At 36.3% G+C, this 18,872-nt stretch overlaps 1 protein-coding gene across 1 annotated transcript in view; it reads right to left on the reverse strand.

Moving 5' to 3' along the window:
- The window catches only part of LOC139731508 (uncharacterized), a 46,085-nt gene that overhangs the window by 13,636 nt on the left and 13,577 nt on the right, over positions 1 to 18,872 (reverse strand). Inside the window, exons 6-19 of the mRNA XM_071642391.1 lie at positions 17,951 to 18,088; positions 16,381 to 16,416; positions 13,728 to 13,946; positions 12,885 to 13,199; positions 12,297 to 12,370; positions 11,551 to 11,812; positions 10,337 to 10,439; positions 7,266 to 7,366; positions 6,040 to 6,389; positions 4,588 to 4,675; positions 4,015 to 4,091; positions 2,644 to 2,680; positions 2,030 to 2,127; positions 1,095 to 1,220 (exon numbers count right to left, since the gene is read on the reverse strand). Of these exons, the coding sequence (XP_071498492.1) occupies positions 1,095 to 1,220; positions 2,030 to 2,127; positions 2,644 to 2,680; positions 4,015 to 4,091; positions 4,588 to 4,675; positions 6,040 to 6,389; positions 7,266 to 7,366; positions 10,337 to 10,439; positions 11,551 to 11,812; positions 12,297 to 12,370; positions 12,885 to 13,199; positions 13,728 to 13,946; positions 16,381 to 16,416; positions 17,951 to 18,088 (2,024 nt within the window). The remainder of the gene's footprint in view (positions 1 to 1,094; positions 1,221 to 2,029; positions 2,128 to 2,643; positions 2,681 to 4,014; positions 4,092 to 4,587; positions 4,676 to 6,039; positions 6,390 to 7,265; positions 7,367 to 10,336; positions 10,440 to 11,550; positions 11,813 to 12,296; positions 12,371 to 12,884; positions 13,200 to 13,727; positions 13,947 to 16,380; positions 16,417 to 17,950; positions 18,089 to 18,872) is intronic.

Here is an 18,872-nt window from a genome sequence, read left to right on the forward strand (position 1 = left end):
ACTTTTTAAGTTTTTATTCCTTTATTACGATTATATGTAAGTAGAAAATGCAATCTTAATATAGGTTTTTGTATTGTAGTAGAGATCCATTTTCCTGCACAATATTCAAGATGAATATTCTTTATATTCTTCGTTTTATTCTATTGCGATGTATTCAAACTGGTTTCGTGTAAAAATGTATGTAATTCAGTCTGCGGGTTTTAAACGAGATACTTTGCGATCAACCAATCAATCAAGTGATAAACAGTTGCATGAACACGAAACTGGCACAATGTCAAAGGTCATGTTTTTGTAAAATGCTGAAACAGATTTAACAGAATCAGCATCCGTGCTTATTTTGTTTTAAGGTACAAGTATTTGTTTGGTTGATTGTTAAAGGACATGTTCACCTTCAAATACATGTCAATTGAGTGAATGCAGCAATATTAGTAGAACACATCAGTGAAAGTTTGGGGAAAATCGGACAATCCGTTCAAAAGTTATGAATTTTTAAAGTATCTGCGTAGTCACTGCTGGATGAGAAGACTACTATAGTGTATGATGTCATATGCGTACAACCATATTAACAAAATAAAAAGAGAATTTCACAAAACTTTACTTTTTGAATTAAGTGCACATTTCTTCGACTTGTTACTGACACATGTTAAGGGTAATATTATTCCCCCTGCCTTCTGAAAGAGAGAAGTCAAGTGTTCTTTTATTATGCGAGAAAAGTGAGAATATGTTGAATTTTCTTTATTCTTTCTTTATATCGTTGTACTCATGTGACATCACAAGCTATAGTAGTCTTCTCATCCAGCCTTGAGTGAGCAGAAACTTCAGAAATTCAGAACTTTTTAACGGGTTGTCCGATTTTCCTCAAACTCTCAGTGATGTGCTCTACTAATATTGCTGCATTAACTCAAGCCGCATGTCTATGAAGGTGAACTTGTCCTTTAATACCTTCTCAAACATACATCTCTCTACCAGTGAATACACAGATTTTTATTTATTTTTTTTTTTTGTAAACAAGCACAAAATAAAAAACCTCAAATCTGTTTCTGTTTTTACAGGAATAATCGGTCTTGACAGTGTAATGCTGATTTGAGACACACCTGTCGTACATCCAAGACTCTGTGAACGGAGTCAGATCTGTCCATAATAGTCCTGAGAGTCACATCAATCTGTCCAAACCGGACACTGGTACTCATCTTTTCTGGCCAGTACACTGTGCAGCGATCCTACAGGTATGAATTCCAAGATATTGTGAGTTCCCAAAAAATTGCCACTCAAAAGGGTGTTAAATTGTAATTCCAACATACTAAGATTTATGATATCAACTCTTAAATTTTGGTAAGGGGGTACACATTTATATTCATTTTGCTGTTACAGATACCCGTGGTGTTTGCTACAGGGGTGTAAAACAAAAACTGAACTCTGTTGCTCAAAAACAAAGTGTGATCAAACATAAGTCAGTTATCAGCCAATCAGAATTTAGTATTCAGAAACTAATGTTTGATCTAAACTTTAATGCAACATGGCCCAGAAGACAAATTAATGGCCCATTGTGAAGGATATAGTAAACGCAAGAGTATTTTTGACTGAAAGTACAAAAAAATACACACAATTTCTCATTGGATAAATCTACCCATTCATTTGAACGCGAGTATACATTCTTCTACTTTCAACCATTATCACACCAAAATGCAAAAGTGTTTGCCTTAAAAGTGATATATATATATATATATATATATATATATGCACACTCTCCAGTTGCTATCAAGCAATTACATGTCATGGTTTTTGTTTAAAGAAATGTAATGAACATTGAGATCTCCAAGAAATTTTGAATTATTTCTAAGTGTGTGTGTGTGTAATCTACACATTTTGAGATAAATAGTAACTAGTCAATCTATCCAATCCTTTAATAAATACTTAAGTTTCCTGTTCAATATGTATGATGGTCTCGAATGGATTTTCACATATATTTAGGCCACATGGGATTATTCTTCGTCTGTACACAGTTCCTGCAACATATTTACTGAATTACCTTTCCAGCCTCAATTGTGTTAGTAACCATGACAACAACGTTCACTCTTTGTTCCCAGATCATGCGCCAGAAATCTTGAATGCTAGCAGTATTGGGGGCTAGATCATAGGGGACAAAAATAGAATAGAACAGAGTAATAGTCAGCCAGTTCCATTGTGCATTTTAGCATAGAGTTGTACTTGAAAGAAAAAAAAATTACCTGTAAAGACAAAGAAATATACTATCAAACCAGAGCACTAGGCAGCAAAAGAAATTTTCCCCTGTTTAATCCAAATGAATTTCTCCTTTAGTGTGCATTATCACATAGGCCTAAACTATCACCTACATCAATTTCTCTATACATGAAACAAAACCAGAAGTTCATATATTAGAAAATTATTATAGTTTCCTCCAAAATGTGCTCACTCTCAAAAAACAAAACTCATAGCTAAGCATTAAAATGACTACATCACATTTCAGTGAATGTAAACACTTTTTGAATGGTTTGAAGAAACGTTTGCATTGCCCATCATAGAGTACAGTCAAAAGTAACAAAAGAAAAGCAAAACATACAGACACACAAACGAAAAACTGAAGTAACTATAATCTGTCAGAAGTTTGAATCAGCGTTATACCTTGGGAAGCGATAAATATGTTCTCTCCTTTATGATTCTGAAAACAAGAGATAAAGAGACAGAGTTTTACATGTTAGATCAGCTTTGCTTGTTTGAAGCATATACGTTTTTTTTTTACTAAAATATATTATTTTCTTTCATATTCAAAGTTTGTTTGTTTTATCGTTCCGTATTCCACGTTTCAAGAAATATACCATAAACATTATAAAGAACAAATACATGGGTAAATCGTCAAATACAAGTTGTGATTAAAGGGAAAGAACTGATGTTATAAAAGGTTATATATATATATATATATATATATATATATATATCTGTGTGTGTGTGTGTGTGTGTGTGTGTGTGTCCAGGGATAGACAATAGCAGCGGCCTGCTGGCCGAAATTTCAAAAAAAAAATTAAGAAAGTCTCCAAATTTCTAAAAGTTTTATCTTTTGGTATTGTATGTATCCCTTTATATCAGGGCACTCTCATTTTTTTTTTTTTTGGGGGGGGGGAAAAAATCTCAAATTTAAACACTCTAGTGGATGAAAATTCCACCAGAGGAGAGCCTTATTGGCGAGCCCTGATGAATCATTAATCATTGAAAGACACAGGAATACCTTAAGTCTATTATGAGATCAAAACTTGCATAACACTGCTTCTAGATTATGAATCAAGCAATTAAACACATTTCACTGTACTCTAGTTTTGGAGCAATTTTCAGCTGAGGGAATTTAGTTTCCTGAATTTGTACATTAGAATAAAGACGTGTGGCTTCATGGGGGTTACTCAGTGTATGCATTGCTTGGTTCAACATCAGTTTCTCCGTACTGTCATTAACTGTATTAAATGGATGCATATGATCCGTCACAGAAAAAGGCCTTATAAAGTAGGTAATATGGTGATGGATCACATTTGTACTAATACAGATGTTTTCCTCAAATTAATGATTTACCCTTTCAGTATTTCGACTAATAGTCATGATAAATTTGGAAAAAAAAATCATGGAACACATACTCAGTTGGCATTGACATCAGTTTCTCGCATACTGACATATCAAGTTCAATAGATAGATATTGTGTGTGTGTGTGTGTGTGTGTGTGTGTGTGTATTTTAGGGGTGTTCGTTGGTGTGTGTGTCTGTACGTGTGTGTGTGTGTCTGTGTGTATTAAAAGGAACAGTGGTGCTCTTTGCTGGAAATTCGCATAAAAGAAAGTAAGCTACCAATTACCTAAAAACTTCAAACCCAGTTAAACTTCAATAGATGGTTTGTTGAAAACTTCCGTAATTGATATATTATAACATCACTTTCCATACATAATTGTGTGTTCCATTCAACTATAACTTCCTCATAATTTGATGTCATGTCAGAAATTCAATTTGTTCTTACTCGGACGATGCTGGCATTATAGTAATCTGAGTGAGGATCACCCTGTATGGTTTCCAGGACGACCCGAGAGTGATCATCTGATGCAGTCACAGAAAGAAAAATGGAAGAAACAATTGATTACTCCTTAAATCTTCACACACAAAAAATATTGATCTTTCAGCATCTCACTATCACTGGCAATTATATTGCATTAGATGTCAGTGGCATCTATTCATTACTTCATGTATTACAATTAGTGTAAGGAAGGTTAAATTGACTTGTCAGGCGAGGTTTCTGTTTTTCTCATATGACAGATACACTACCTATACACATAAATCACGACTAATTCATCTCAAAAACCCATACCGCCCTAAAAAAAGGACAACATGTGCGCAATCTTTTGTTTTGATATGCTATATACTCTATAGTAAGAAATCACTAGATTCAATTAAGTAACACTCACGAAAGCTTGTTATGTCTTTTTTAATACCCATGACTACTCTTGACTATTCTTCACAACAACAGCTAGAAAACTACATAATTGTTTTTTTCTGTTTTGAATTCCTGTTTAAAAAGCATTCCTGGCTCACTCACATGTCACAATGTTCTTGAAGCGGTTCTTAGCTTTGTTCTCAGGCTTTGATGCAACTGTCTGTGGTATCGGCTCATCAACAGGAAGCAGCTGAAATTATGTATTTATCACAAATTTAACGACATATGAGATCATACTTCAGTTACAATTGTAGTGACAACAGTGAAAAGAAAGGTTATAATATGTTGAGATTGAGTAACTGTGACATTGTCCTATGGTACAAGAAGACAACGATCACCTCAATATTGATGACTATATAAGTAGAGAATGGAATCAGAGCCAACACAATAGGCATATCATCAGGTTTCAGTCCAATCATATCATGATAAATCTGACTATATACGTGCGTATCAATGACATAAATGTATAGGAGTTTTGCAAGGCGATATTAATAGGCCAATGTAAATGACCACACAAAAGTCAATCACAAAAGATCAAGTCCTTCCTCTGGCCTGGATAATATGAATCAATCTTATCAGACACACAGTACTTTGTTTAGATTGAAAAGAAATTGATGCTGAGTGATCCAATTCCAAAAATCACTTCCTTTTACACTTGTGTCTCAGCTAGTGTGACATGAATTATTTCTTTGCCCGTGTATGGAGTACAGTATAACACCTCCTGTATAGGAAAAGCTCTTGGCACTGTTGATGGCTATGTGGTAGTTATTTACTCCTCTTCATAATCTTAACGTTACCTCTGTAGCACCAATAAGATGACAATTTGTGCACATCAATATTGGTGACTTCCAGAGAATACTCTGAATTGTAACTGTTGAATGCATGAGTAGATGTGAGCCCAAGATTTGGCAAATATGTCTTATCTCAAATGATGTCTTTCAATGAGATTTTGAAGAAATTAAGAGAATCTTATTAATTGTAAAACAGATAGGTTAACACATGAGCTAGCCTACACTTCCCTAATCACCAAGAAACGACTTGCTTTAAAACAGACTGGTTAGCTTCATTTGAATACAGCTGAAAAAATACTGGTCTAGATTCTTGATTTTAATATATATCTTAAATTATCAATAGCTATATACTACTTTTTTTTAGAAATGTCAAATCTTTGAAATAGGGCCACATAGCTAAATACATTGGAGGAACATTTCGTCCACATGTATTTACCTCTCATCGACGTAGCTGTGTTAATCAAACTACTACAGTAACATATATTAGCAATGGTGTTTTGAATAAAGCATTTTGTATTTCAGCTGAGGCACTCTTGTGCTAAAACAATTTTTGCCTTTGATTAACCGATATTGTATCAATGTTTCTCCCCTCCATGTAACACATATTCCTAATTTGGTGTCATATTTGCAAAAACTCTGTTCCATTTATAGAATAAGTAACAATGTAGAATAATGCCCAACTATATTTATGCTTGGTATGAGATATTCTTCTATTACAGGGGGAAAAAAAACAAAACTTGAAGAGGGAAAAAAGAGAACTTACCCCAAAATCATGCAAAAGGCCATCTTCCTTCCTGGCTTTTTTAGACTGCACATACTCGACCAGGGTTTCCGCGGTAACAGACCCTGGAAGACTGACGTTCTCGTAAATGTCTCCATCAGTGAGATTGGAAGTCTCCACCTCTTCCACCAGGGGTGACGTACAATGGTGAGACTGCTCCTCTGACCTGTGATTCGGGAGGACGGCAAAGGGCGCCACATTTGGCCCCGCCCTCAATACCGGGAGGGTCATGCTCTTTTCTGTGGGAGACATTCCTGGAGGCGGGGCCCTTTGGAGGGTAACAGCTCTCTCCCTCTGAACAGGTGGTCTTTGGCGTTGACCCACCCCTGGTTCTGTCCCATGGAGAAGAGGCTGTGTACTAAGGGTGACTAGAATGAAAATGGATTGCATACATTTTATTTGCACATTACATAGCATACAACTGTAACAAGAAACTTAAGCTAACTGTTCATGTGTGATGATTTTATGTTATATAAATGAAGTATACATAGAAACACACATACGCACACATATAGATGTAATGTACTTGAGAATTGATTTTGTTCCATGTAAATGCTATTTGTACATACTGCAATTATAACTTATAATGTATGTGTTAGTTTACATTGTCATTGATGGATGTTGTAGAAACAACACTGTATGATTTGTGTGGAAGCTTGATAAAAGGAAATTACATATATACGTGTATACATACATATATATATATATATATACATATGAATACACATACGTGAATATGTATGTACGGGCAAACACTGGCAAAATCAAAACCAATGACAGATTTCATGATTGTTAGAAGATTTTCCTGGAATGTATTTTTTTTTCTACATGCCTGTCTATGGCACAAGTCATTTGATATAGCGAGCTACTTATCCTTGCTTATAGAATCAGAGAGAATTTTGTTAGAGCGAGAGGAATTTCAATGGCATAATGGTCATTATTTCCTGAAATCACTTTGTTCATTGCAAAAGTGAAAAAAGGAAAAAGAACGATGACTTCTAAAGACATGCAACAAGGATTACCAAGCATGATATTTTTCATTGCATAACTAATGACTAAGGCATGCTACAAGAACTATTCAACAATCAGGTGCACATCCTATAAACATTTACACATACACACACATGTGCCACAGTTTTGAATAAACATATTTGATCACAATTTAATATTCATGACACTCAGAGTCATTAGTTAAGTTTGCCACTAACCTTGACCATTTCCATTTTGTGGAAGGTTGGTCGGAGTTGACTCGTACACGACATTATCCACAAACTCTTCATGAAACTTCTCTCCTTCCCTCTTCCTTTTTCTGAGGAAAGATAACATTTTATTGGATCAAAAGCCATATATAGTTCTCAAATTATAAGGGAGCATTAGATTTGTGACATATCAATGTTAAGATGACTGTTGCTTGCGGTGACATTTCTCCTCTCTCCCCGTGCCATATTGCAAAGTAGCTTTAGATTTCGTGAAGACGCAGCCTAAAAGGCACCCCCAATGTATTGTCCGCCATCACTGCATCAGGTACAGCACTCTGCGTTGTGAATTTGAGTGGATACGGAAATTGCTCACAACTCGTCATGAAAAAATATTGTTTTTTATGTGAATACATGGTCTTGTGCATGTGCTGTTCAGTTAATTAACACAAGCTCATATTGTCCATTTCCTTCTTGATGTGAATGATATTCATTTCTGTAATTACTTTATTTGTTGAAGTGGAGAAATAAGTTAAACTGAAACTAAAATGAAGCCTACATGCGTAACGCTTGCCTTCAATAACTCTCAGATCAAGCTTAAAGGGAAGGTAAACCCAAAGAGCAATGTGGATTGAGTGAAAGCAACAACATTAGCAGAACACAGTGTCCTGAGGCTATCCTTCGGGAAACGAAGCCTCCCAGATTTCGATTTTACACTTTGCAACGAAGTGATGAACGAAGTCACGTCAGTGAGGCTCCTAGGCGTCATGATACAAAGTGACCTCAAGTGGGAATGCCATGTCCGTACTATAGTGTCGCGGGCAAACCGTCGCATGTATATGCTCCGAATGTTGAAATCATTCAACATGCCGACTGATGATCTTGTGTCTGTGTATGTTGGATTCATTCGACCGCTTCTGAAATACGCATGCCCAGTGTGGCACTCAGGTCTCACGGTTGCGCAGGCAGGTGTACTTGAACGGGTCCAGAAGAGGGCACTGAGGACCATTCTACCGCACTGCATCTACGATGTAGCACTGGAAACAGCCCAAATCTCCAGCCTAGAAGTGAGACGCGAGGAGTTGTCTATGAAATTTGCGCAGAAATCGGCAAACTCTGTGTACTTCCAGAAATGGTTTGTGCTGATCAATGCGTCCTCTCGAAAACTCAGACACACAAAGCGCTACATGGAAAAAAAGATGTCGCACTACGCGTTTCGAGAATAGTGCAGTTCCTTACCTCACAAGGCTGTTGTATGTATGTGTTTACCTGTATGATGTATTATGTACACATTCAAAATTTGCTAGACCCTCTTTTTTTTATCCTTCCCATTTGTCCAATATCCAATATATTTGATTTGTCCTTCCCATCTCCCCCGGGAGGCGAAAGCTTTGACTGATAATGTTATTATTTTGATGGAGCAACTTTTCTGACTATGTTGCTGTTCATCACCGGGTATCTTTCTATTTTCCCAATATCTATTAACAAATATGTGTGGTTTATGATATGTATTTTACTGAGAAAGCTACGCAGAATATAAATATGTTATTTTTGTAACCCTGCCCCCTTATACAAAGGTTCGTACATGGTATGTGAGTACATGCAAATGGTTGTGTATTTGTGTGTATTGTGTATACTTGTATATGTATTGTATACACATATCTATACTTACATGCCTCTATCTCTCCTTCTCCCTCTATCCCTCTCGTATCTCTATATTCTACATCTCTTCCGTAGTGATACTTGCTTTGAAAATCACCCCATAAAGCTATTTTTCTTCATAAATCTGCAATTCTGAATGGAGAAATATGACATTTTTATGTATATTTTTATGTATATTTTGGGACAGTTAGAGGAACTATTCTGTGAGTTTGATGTTGTTATTTGGATTATGTTTAAAGAAGAATGTGGGTCACGGGTATTTCTAGGGGTCGGGTGAGAGTGCTAGGGTATATGTTTCATCTGATAATCTAGTCATTAGAATGAAATTTGGTTATGAAATATAAAAAAAAAACAGTTGATATGATTATATTGGGGTTGTGCAATCACATCTTTAAATTGTTAAATATTTTGTTTTTGGTTATCATCAATCATGCAAACCTGATGTTTTGTGTATGATGTTATGTAGTTTTATTGGAGTAGAGGCAAACCAGCCGTCATAGTAATTTTTATATAGTTCTGATTGTTTTGACAAATGTGGAATATGTTCTTGCATGATATATTATATCGGATAATGCTCAACTTATTGATTTGCGTATTTATGATATTTTCCCACTCAATTCTATCACACGTGCAAATGCTTTACTCTGTAACCGTCTGAATGTTTGAATTTGTATGTATATATTTTATGTAATATTATACGCAATTTAGCCCTCGGGCTACGAGATGTGATATGAATAAATAAACCTTTCAATAAATCTGAAAGTTTGAGGAAAATCGGACAATCGATGCAAAAGTTATGCATTTTTAAAGTTTTGGTGTTTGAACCGCTGGATGAGGAGACTACTAGAGGTTATGACGTATGAGAGGACAACAATATAAAAGCTATATAAAGAAATTTTCACAAAATTTTTACATAATTTTTCACAAAATTTTCACATAACTTTTGCATCGATTGTCCGATTTTCTTCAAACTTTCACTGATGTGTTCTACTAATGTTGCTGCTTTCATTCAATCCACATTGCTCTTTGGGTTTACCTTCCCTTTAATTCGCTATCACTTCACTGTATATTTGATGTTTGCTCATCAGGACTGCCACAATTTCTCAAATATAAATAAAGTCAAAATTTTGCGTATTATGCACAGAAGCAAGAAAATAAGTGGAAATGGCCTAAACTTCCTTCTTGTAAACGTATGTGAACTTCAACGTTGTAAACTTCAGGGTTAGCATAGTTTAGAAATTAGCATGTCTCTCCAACATTCTGTTTTGGATTAATCTGGGGCCCATTCAACAAAACTACAACTGTAACTTATACAATAATAGCAGTAACATTTGTTTTGCAGCAGCTTTGCAAAATCACTCAGTCAAAGGCAAGTAGGTCCTGGAAAGTATGGCAAAAGATTGTTTAAGACTTATCCTTACCGTACAATAAAGAATATGAGAAGAACGATTAGGACGAGAAGAATGATGGTGGCAATAATTGCCCCAGCAATCACAGCTGTGCTTGCTCCACCAGAAGCAGGATCTGAGGAAGAAAATAAAAGTAAATGAATACAGGAAACTTTATCACAGTTGTTTGCCTTCCTTTACACATGAAAAAAAAAGTTTGCGAAATGTTTCCATTTCAAAGCATGATAGAAATTTTGCGGGGGGCATTTCATGAAGCATTTTCTCCGACGAAGTTGTCAGACAAATTTGCTCTCAGCCAGTCAGATGCAAGGATTTCAGTAGCTTGTAACAGTTTGCCAGAAAAATATCCAACCAAACTGCTTCGTGAAATGCCCCCCCCCCCCCCCAGAACTTAATCTTCGGAGACAAATGCATCTTAAAAATGGCACAATTTTCAGTCAAATTACTTACACTTACTATGTTAAAAAGCTAGTAACACATCACACATCACACTAGTCACTCCTCTAAAGATAGATTACTAATGCTTCAAACATAATATTTCATTTAATTTCATTTCATCTTATTCAATTTAATTCCGTATCTGAATAATACATAATGTTTGCAATGTAAATTACTGATGGAGGTGGAATGTCATAAAACAAATAGAAACAAGATATAACAAATAACAGTATAAAGGACTATATCCATTTTCTATATTTCTGTTAGGCAAAATGTAGAAAAAAAAAGTATTATATTCCTGCTCCGCAAATGTTGAAAAATTCATAACTTTTGAATCGATATTCCAAATTTACTCAAACTTTCATTGCTGTGCTCGACTAATGGATATTACTGACTATCCTCCTTACACTCAATCCACATTGATATGCAGGTTTTGGTTTCCCATTAACTTCACAGTGCTTTCTTCCATCAAGTGGCATCAGCAAACTTCTCTTCGTCAGTCAACAAAGAGATAATGAAAGTAGCCATCACAAAACAAAGCAATGTCCTCTATTCACTATGGTATCTCTGCAGCGCTAATCAGAACCTTTTGCATCATTATGCAGAAGTGGGTTTCCTCACTTTGAATTAGTCAATTGGCCTGTTCGGCTCAGAGTGTTTCATGCTTTTGCTGGACTCTTTATGACAACACCAATGTATAATTGCCCTTAATGCTAGTAATAAAATCACCCCATTACTGAAAAGATATAAGAAAGTCATTTCAAATATTATTATTATGACACACTCACCCTGTTCTGAGGTGAAAGCAAACACACTTTGACCCTTGGGACTCTCTGAATCCTGGTTCCGTGCCACCACATTGATGGTGTACTGTGAGGATGGCTTGAGGCCGGTGAGGGTGTGGTTGGGTGAAGACTCAAATGGGACATCCTCGTACATCTCAGGCATATCAGCTGCCCGCTTCCGTACCGACGAAGACCCTCCAGTGATGGCATAGTAGATTCTTATTCCAGTGAATCCACTTCGACAGTTGGATCCATTTGTCGGATTCTAGACCATGACCAAGTTTTCATTGGAAAGTTCACCTTCGCAGGAATTTGCTACTTTAGTCATATAAGGATTTACATTCTACATCTATAAATCGCTTTTCCTATGTTTAGCCTCAACGTGCTATTGACTTTACCCATTAGAAATTTTTCCTTTATTTACATCTCCCTTTTTTGCAACATTTGTATTTTCTGTTCTTTGAAAATACTATGTATTCCATTTAATAATGTCAAGGAATGGAATACAGTATTAAAAGGCAAAACGTTTCTAAAGGAGAAATATCTGTTCAAATTGGAGGTTGGAGGTAGAGAAAATCTTGAGACTTTTCCATTACTAGATTGAGTAAAATTATACAAAGTGTTACATTTACGACAAATCAGTTACTTGGTAGTTTTCCAAGCTTTAATTCTGTTAAAATTTATAAGCATTAATAAAGTGTAGGGTAAAGAGGCAAGTGTTCATCTTTTCATAATTATTTTTTCCTTACCTGCCATGTGACTGTTATTTGTCCTGCTCTACTTCCATTCATAGCTTCCACTGAAGATGGCCCTTCTGATGGAGCTGAAGAAAATTATCGTGACAGACTGTTTTACATGACCGCAGTGAAATGTGAACATATTTTCAGATTCTGTTCCTATAATTCATTCTTTTTATTTTCACGAATCCTCCAGAACTGATTCTATCATTAGGCAGCAAAATCATATCCAAATGTCAGATCACCATCTGAAGGAGTTCATTCATACATGTTTTACTCTGATTGGCTATAGGTGAACCACATGGTTTTATTAGTATAGTTAAGTGACTGAGTTACGAAGAAATAGTGCATGGTTGGTAGGGTTTTTTTCTTAATCATGAGTAATAATCACAATTGCAGATTTCAAATGATCCGCTGCTTTGACTTTCTTTCTACTTACTAGTAGTTCTTCGTTACCAATGGGCCTAGCTGTCTGATTTCAAGGTTGAAGATGATGATTTTAAGAAAATAAAGTGACCTTTGAACTTTGACTGGGATTTCGCTCAAAATCTAATGACTGCATGCATCTTCAGAATTGTATATATCCTGCATTTGACTCACGGGAGCAGAGTGTCCTGCCTTCTACCTCCATTCTATTCCCGATTCCACCAACACCTGGTCTCTCAGCTGAGACGGCAAACAGGTAGTCTGTGTCCGGTGTCAAATTAGTGATAGTTTCTGAGGGCGCATGTCTGTCTGTTCTCATCTCAAACCGAATGAAGTCACCATGGTTGCTCTTCTCTTTGTAGTACACTTGGTATCCAGACAGTGGAGGATCACCAACATCCGTCTCTTCATTCCAGGCATCCCAGGCGAGGGTTACCGAGCTGCTGGTGGCTGTATCCACAACGGGGGAACTTGGCAGGAGTGGTAACTCTAGCATTGTGTTATCAGAAATGTAAAAAAGAAAATGACATTAAGTTTCCAGCTTGTTGTTCAATTCCGTCAAATTTCAACAGAGATAAATGACAACAAAAACAGCGCACACGGTAGAACAAGTAAAACAAAATGTTGAAGAAGGAATACATAAATATATGATATAAGTATAACAAGTAAAACACGAATTAGAGAATCAATACATAAGTATATAAGATATAAGTATAAGAAAACACGGAATATCCCATTACTCCATTGTAGTTGTGAAATGTGTAGTGTAACACGCAAACTGAAATTGGAACTCTTTTTTCTACAGAAATGAACATCAGCTTCATGTGAGAATCATATCTAATTTACAGACATTCTGTCATCTTCAAACTCAGGAATATATTGCAGATCATGAATTCATCATTTATTTATCGTAAACGTCTAAACATTAAGAATACTGACCATAAAATCCCTCTTCTGTGATTTCTTGGCTCATGAAAGTGGTGACGTCTGACATTATACATCGAAATTTTTCCCCACCTTGGACATCTGATACGATAAAGCTAGCAGTGTATCCATTAGTGGTACTTGCAGAGTTAAATAGCGCGATGCCTGTCTCATGGAACGGCTCATTGCTTTGCTTTCTCTGAAACTTCACAATGGGGTCAGCAGTTGACAGAAAACTGCTTCCAGTGGAGGAGCAGCGCACCATTGCTGGCTGCCCTTTGTTTGGTTTCTCGTAGATGACTGTTACAGTCCCTGATGAAAATGGTGGTGGTAGGGAGAACCATAAATTCATTATTTTGTACATACCACATTTACAAGACAATATTATTGAGGGAAAATATATCCAATATTCACAAGCCAGTTGTCAGAATGGGTCGATTGCTTGTGGTTTTTAATTCTTTTTTTGACAACATAGTATAATGCTAATACAATATCTGAATGATTTAATACTTAATTTTGTTATGTAAAACAATTGAACACGGAGAAAATATGTCCTATCATGATTTAAGTGTCAATGTACACGTACATAAATTTGTAATTCAATAATTTTTTTCTAGGACTGGTGTCCTGACCTTCCAATGGTTAATCTTGCTTTTTGAAACAATTCTGGCAAATAGTCAGTTAAAGGAGTCTCTCTACAGAATTTAAAAGAAATAACACTGACAATTCAAATTATGGCATGATCTCATACATCTCCAATTTCAAGTCTGTCATCATCCAGGGCTCGATACTAACGCTGGCCCGATGGCGACCAAAACTAAAAGTCGGGCCAGCAAATTTCAAAAAAGGGAAAATTTGGTGGCCCGCCTCGGGCCACCAAAATTGTCAATAATATATGTTTAAAAAAAAAATCGTAACTTTTTTGCATGCAGTGAGTTAATGTGTTTGTTTTTTTCGGGCCACCAAAAAATTGAAATTGATGATTTTGGTGGACCCATCGAGCCACCAAAAAAAGAAAAAAAAAGTTTGAATGGAGCTTTCAATCATCCATGTTTATCTTCTAGTACTGTTCATTTTTTTTTTTTTTTTTTTTGCATTGAAATGTTAGCTTTAAAGGGGGTGGCTAGTAACTGATCAGTGGGAATCAGTGGGAATGCTGGGAGTTGATTGTTCCAATTCTTGTGGGATTCATTTAAGAGTACATTATATATCTATTCAAATTCATGATTTTCTTCCGTCGAGATGTTTTCATTGCAACTGATTGACAAATTGCCCTACATCGACGTCGATGTAGGGCAATTTGTCAATCAGTTGCAATGAAAACATCTCGACGGAAGAAAATCATGAATTTGAATAACAAAGCAGTTCCTTTCGGGCGAAAGCTCGGTGGTCTAGTGGAGATGACGCCTGTCCGGTGATCAGGAGGTCGTAGGTTCGAATCCTGCTCGAGTAATACGCCCATGATTTTTTATCATGGCTGCTACTAAAACACTGATCAATTCAGTGCTTGTTTACATCGATGTAGGGCAATTTGTCAATCAGTTGCAATGAAAACATCTCGACGGAAGAAAATCATAAACTTGAATAACAAAGCAGTACCCGCTGCATGCTATAAGGATTAAAACCAACACTTGCTTTCGGGCGAAAGCTCGGTGGTCTAGTGGAGATGACGCTGTCCGGTGATCAGGAGGTCGTAGGTTCGAATCCTGCTCGAATATGTACGCCCATGATTTTTTATCATGGCTACTACTAAAACACTATTCAATTCAGTGCTTATCTACGTCGATGTAGGGCAATTTGTCAATCAGTTGCAATGAAAACATCTCGACGGAAGAAAATCATGAACTTGAATAACAAAGCAGTACCCGCTGCATGCTATAAGGATTAAAACCAACACTTGCTTTCGGGCGAAAGCTCGGTGGTCTAGTGGAGATGACGCCTGTCCGGTGATCAGGAGGTCGTAGGTTCGAATCCTGCTCGAGTATGTACGCCCATGATTTTTTATCATGGCTGCTACTAAAACACTGATCAATTCAGTTCTTATTTACGTCGATGTAGGGCAATTTGTCAATCAGTTGCAATGAAAACATCTCGACGGAAGAAAATCATAAACTTGAATAACAAAGCAGTACCCGCTGCATGCTATAAGGATTAAAACCAACACTTGCTTTCGGGCGAAAGCTCGGTGGTCTAGTGGAGATGACGCTGTCCGGTGATCAGGAGGTCGTAGGTTCGAATCCTGCTCGAGTATGTACGCCCATGATTTTTTTATCATGGCTACTACTAAAACACTGATCAATTCAGTGCTTATTTACGTCGATGTAGGGCAATTTGTCTATATATCTATTGTTGTGTGTAACTTATTTGCTTCAGAACGGTCTCATATTCAAGTAATGTGCAGTTTAATGCCCCGTCACTGTACAGGCATGCAAACCTGGAAACATTAAAATGTACATTACTTGAATATGAGACTATTCTGAAGCAAATGATTTTCACACAACAATAGATATATAATGTACTCTCAAATGAATCCCACAAGGATTGGAACAATCATCCCCAAGTATTCCCACTGATCAGTTACTAGCCTTCCCTTTAAAAATGCAGATGGTTGAATATACAACACACAACTTCATTACTCAGTCATTATTTGATCAAAGAAAATAAAGGAAAATTCAAAAGTACATATAAGGCCTCGCTAACAAATCATTCAAATAAATGTGAAAGATACAGAAATACACCTGCATACCTGCACAGTCTTGCCCATATTTTCCAGTGATGCATTCTTTGCGATGGGGGCAGAAAATATACAGTTGAATGAAAACATAGAGGACTAAAACAGTATAAAGATATTTCAGAAAGGTTAAGAAACAATATAACCAGGAATTGGTAGTGTGTTTCTTTAAGACAGAAACAAAACGTACATATATCTTTTGGCTTTCTGAAGTTTTTCAACAAAAACACAATTTCCGTAACGTTACTCAAGTATCCTTTGTTTATGCTGGCTGATTGTACATTATAGTGATCATATCAATACATTCTTGAAAACTGACAACATGATTGGCTCACACTTATTATGTACTTCGCTAAAACAAAGTTTTGTTTTATCAAACCAAATAACAGACTACATTCCTTCCCAATCATTTCCAAATTTTACACCAATTGACGTAATACATTAACCCTATTAGCACCAGGCCGGGCTTTTTTTGGTGTTCTGTGGCCGGGGAGGGGTTGATTCAAACCTCCCCCCCCCCCCCCAGATCTCGGCCGTCAATCGCGCAATCGCTTTGAAATTTGGCATGTGCATTACCTGTGGCGTAATCTACCAAACTATACAAAAAGAAATGGGAATTTTCGTCATAATAATTATGATAACATATGCATAAAATCATACATTTTGCTCTAAATCAGAAATTAAAGCTCCTAGAATCCTAATTTTTGGTGAAAACATTCTTTGTAGCATTCCTAACAATGTACTTGAAAAAAGATTGGTATCAAAATCAATTTCTTATGTATTTTATTGTTTTATGAATTTCGTATGTATTTCTATCTTTTTTCGACCTTTTGTTTTATCATTTCTTTCCGCAAAATTTATGAAAGAAAATATTTCAAGCATAATTGTGCTAAAATTAATTAATTTCAGCCTATGAAAGTGAAAATAATATCTTTATGACTACGAAGAGAAAACTCCATTTGCATAGACTTTATAGACAAAATCACGTTTTTCAGCCATTTTCGGTCTGCCAGGCATGCATAAAACGTTATGCAACGTCGTAACGGTGTGCACGATTTTCGCGAAAATGGTGTCAAAAGATGCGTGAGACTTGAAAGTAAAAAGTCAGCAAATGGCGCGGTCAAAAAAAAAATTCGTGCAGCAGAGTAGTCGCGAAAAATGTTGAGGGGGTTGATTCAAACCCCCCCCCCCGGCCTTTTTAGGGTTAATAGTTCACCTGCATGATGAGTTATGGCTGTGTATCATACTGTCACAGATTAAGGAACATTGTAAATGTAAGTACTAAAAACAGGATGGGAGCATACTTACAATCATATGGTAACAACAAAAAAGTACACGTGTACCTTTGTCAAATAGGTCCGACTATTAATGAATGTTCCCTGGCATCTACGAGGTAAAAATATGCTGAGTGTAAGGTGTGTTATGCAAGCCTTGGAACTTTACGCTTGAAGTTCTGTGCTGCCATTTAGTTCCTGGTCTCGTTTATCAACCCGGAAGAGTTCCTACAAGAGGGGGAATATATATCAATTAAATACATCCCATTTCAGGAAAGAGACTTTAACATATTTAAAACAGCAATCCTCACCCTGACAGTTTGGGCCTGTCCATCCCGGCTGACACTCGATTGAACTCCCTGTGCAAACTCCGGTATATGAATTACATTCGCTCGACACACAGTGACAGGTCTGGGTACAGCTGGCTCCAAACTCATTGGCACCGCACTCTAATTTTACGACAAAGATACACGACTGAATTGAAAACATGTATGCACTTCCTCTGTATTACAACAACAATTGAATCACATCCTTTGTTGTACTTCTGAAACTTATTGGTACGTAAGTTTGGTAAGTTATTGGAAAGTAAGTTTCGAGTGCCTTTCCCACTCTTTTTCGCAAAGGTTTACTTTCATAGACTGACAAATCAGTGTCAAATGGTTTCAGAAAGCAAAGTTTGTCACTATGGTGACTGGAAGGCCTATGCCTTTGCCATATCGCATTACTCTCCAATGTGTCTGTTTTCACTTGAACTTTGATCCTTGCCCTTTGACCCCCTGGCTCATATCTTTCTTTTAGAATATATATATCTGGTATTACCCAATTTTCATGGCAATATTACGAGCTATTTTCAAAATATTGGACAACAGTGACATTACAACTTTGTCATTTAACTTTTGACCCCATGGGCCCATAATTTTAATGACAGAATGATTGTGCAGTAATATGTGTATGTATATCTAGTTCAATTAAATGTATGTACTACGAAATTTTCAAGGTATTGAGAAAAATTTAATTTCAGCATTAGATAGCAGATGTTCTGATTTTCATTCGAAAGAATTATTGTCAGGCAGTGCATGCATATGATATTAAATATATATCATACACGAAGTTTCATGAAATAACAAGAGATATTTCACAAGATATAAAGAAAAACGTGACATTTTGGTATTTTGACATTGACCTTTGACTCCAAAAATTTAGAGAATCTTTGCCTCGTAATACATGTATGCA

Source organism: Diadema antillarum, unplaced genomic scaffold (assembly GCF_040938485.1).
Source record: "Diadema antillarum isolate AM-2024a unplaced genomic scaffold, OU_Dant_1.0 seq00000376_RagTag, whole genome shotgun sequence".
Lineage (NCBI taxonomy): Eukaryota > Metazoa > Echinodermata > Echinoidea > Diadematoida > Diadematidae > Diadema > Diadema antillarum.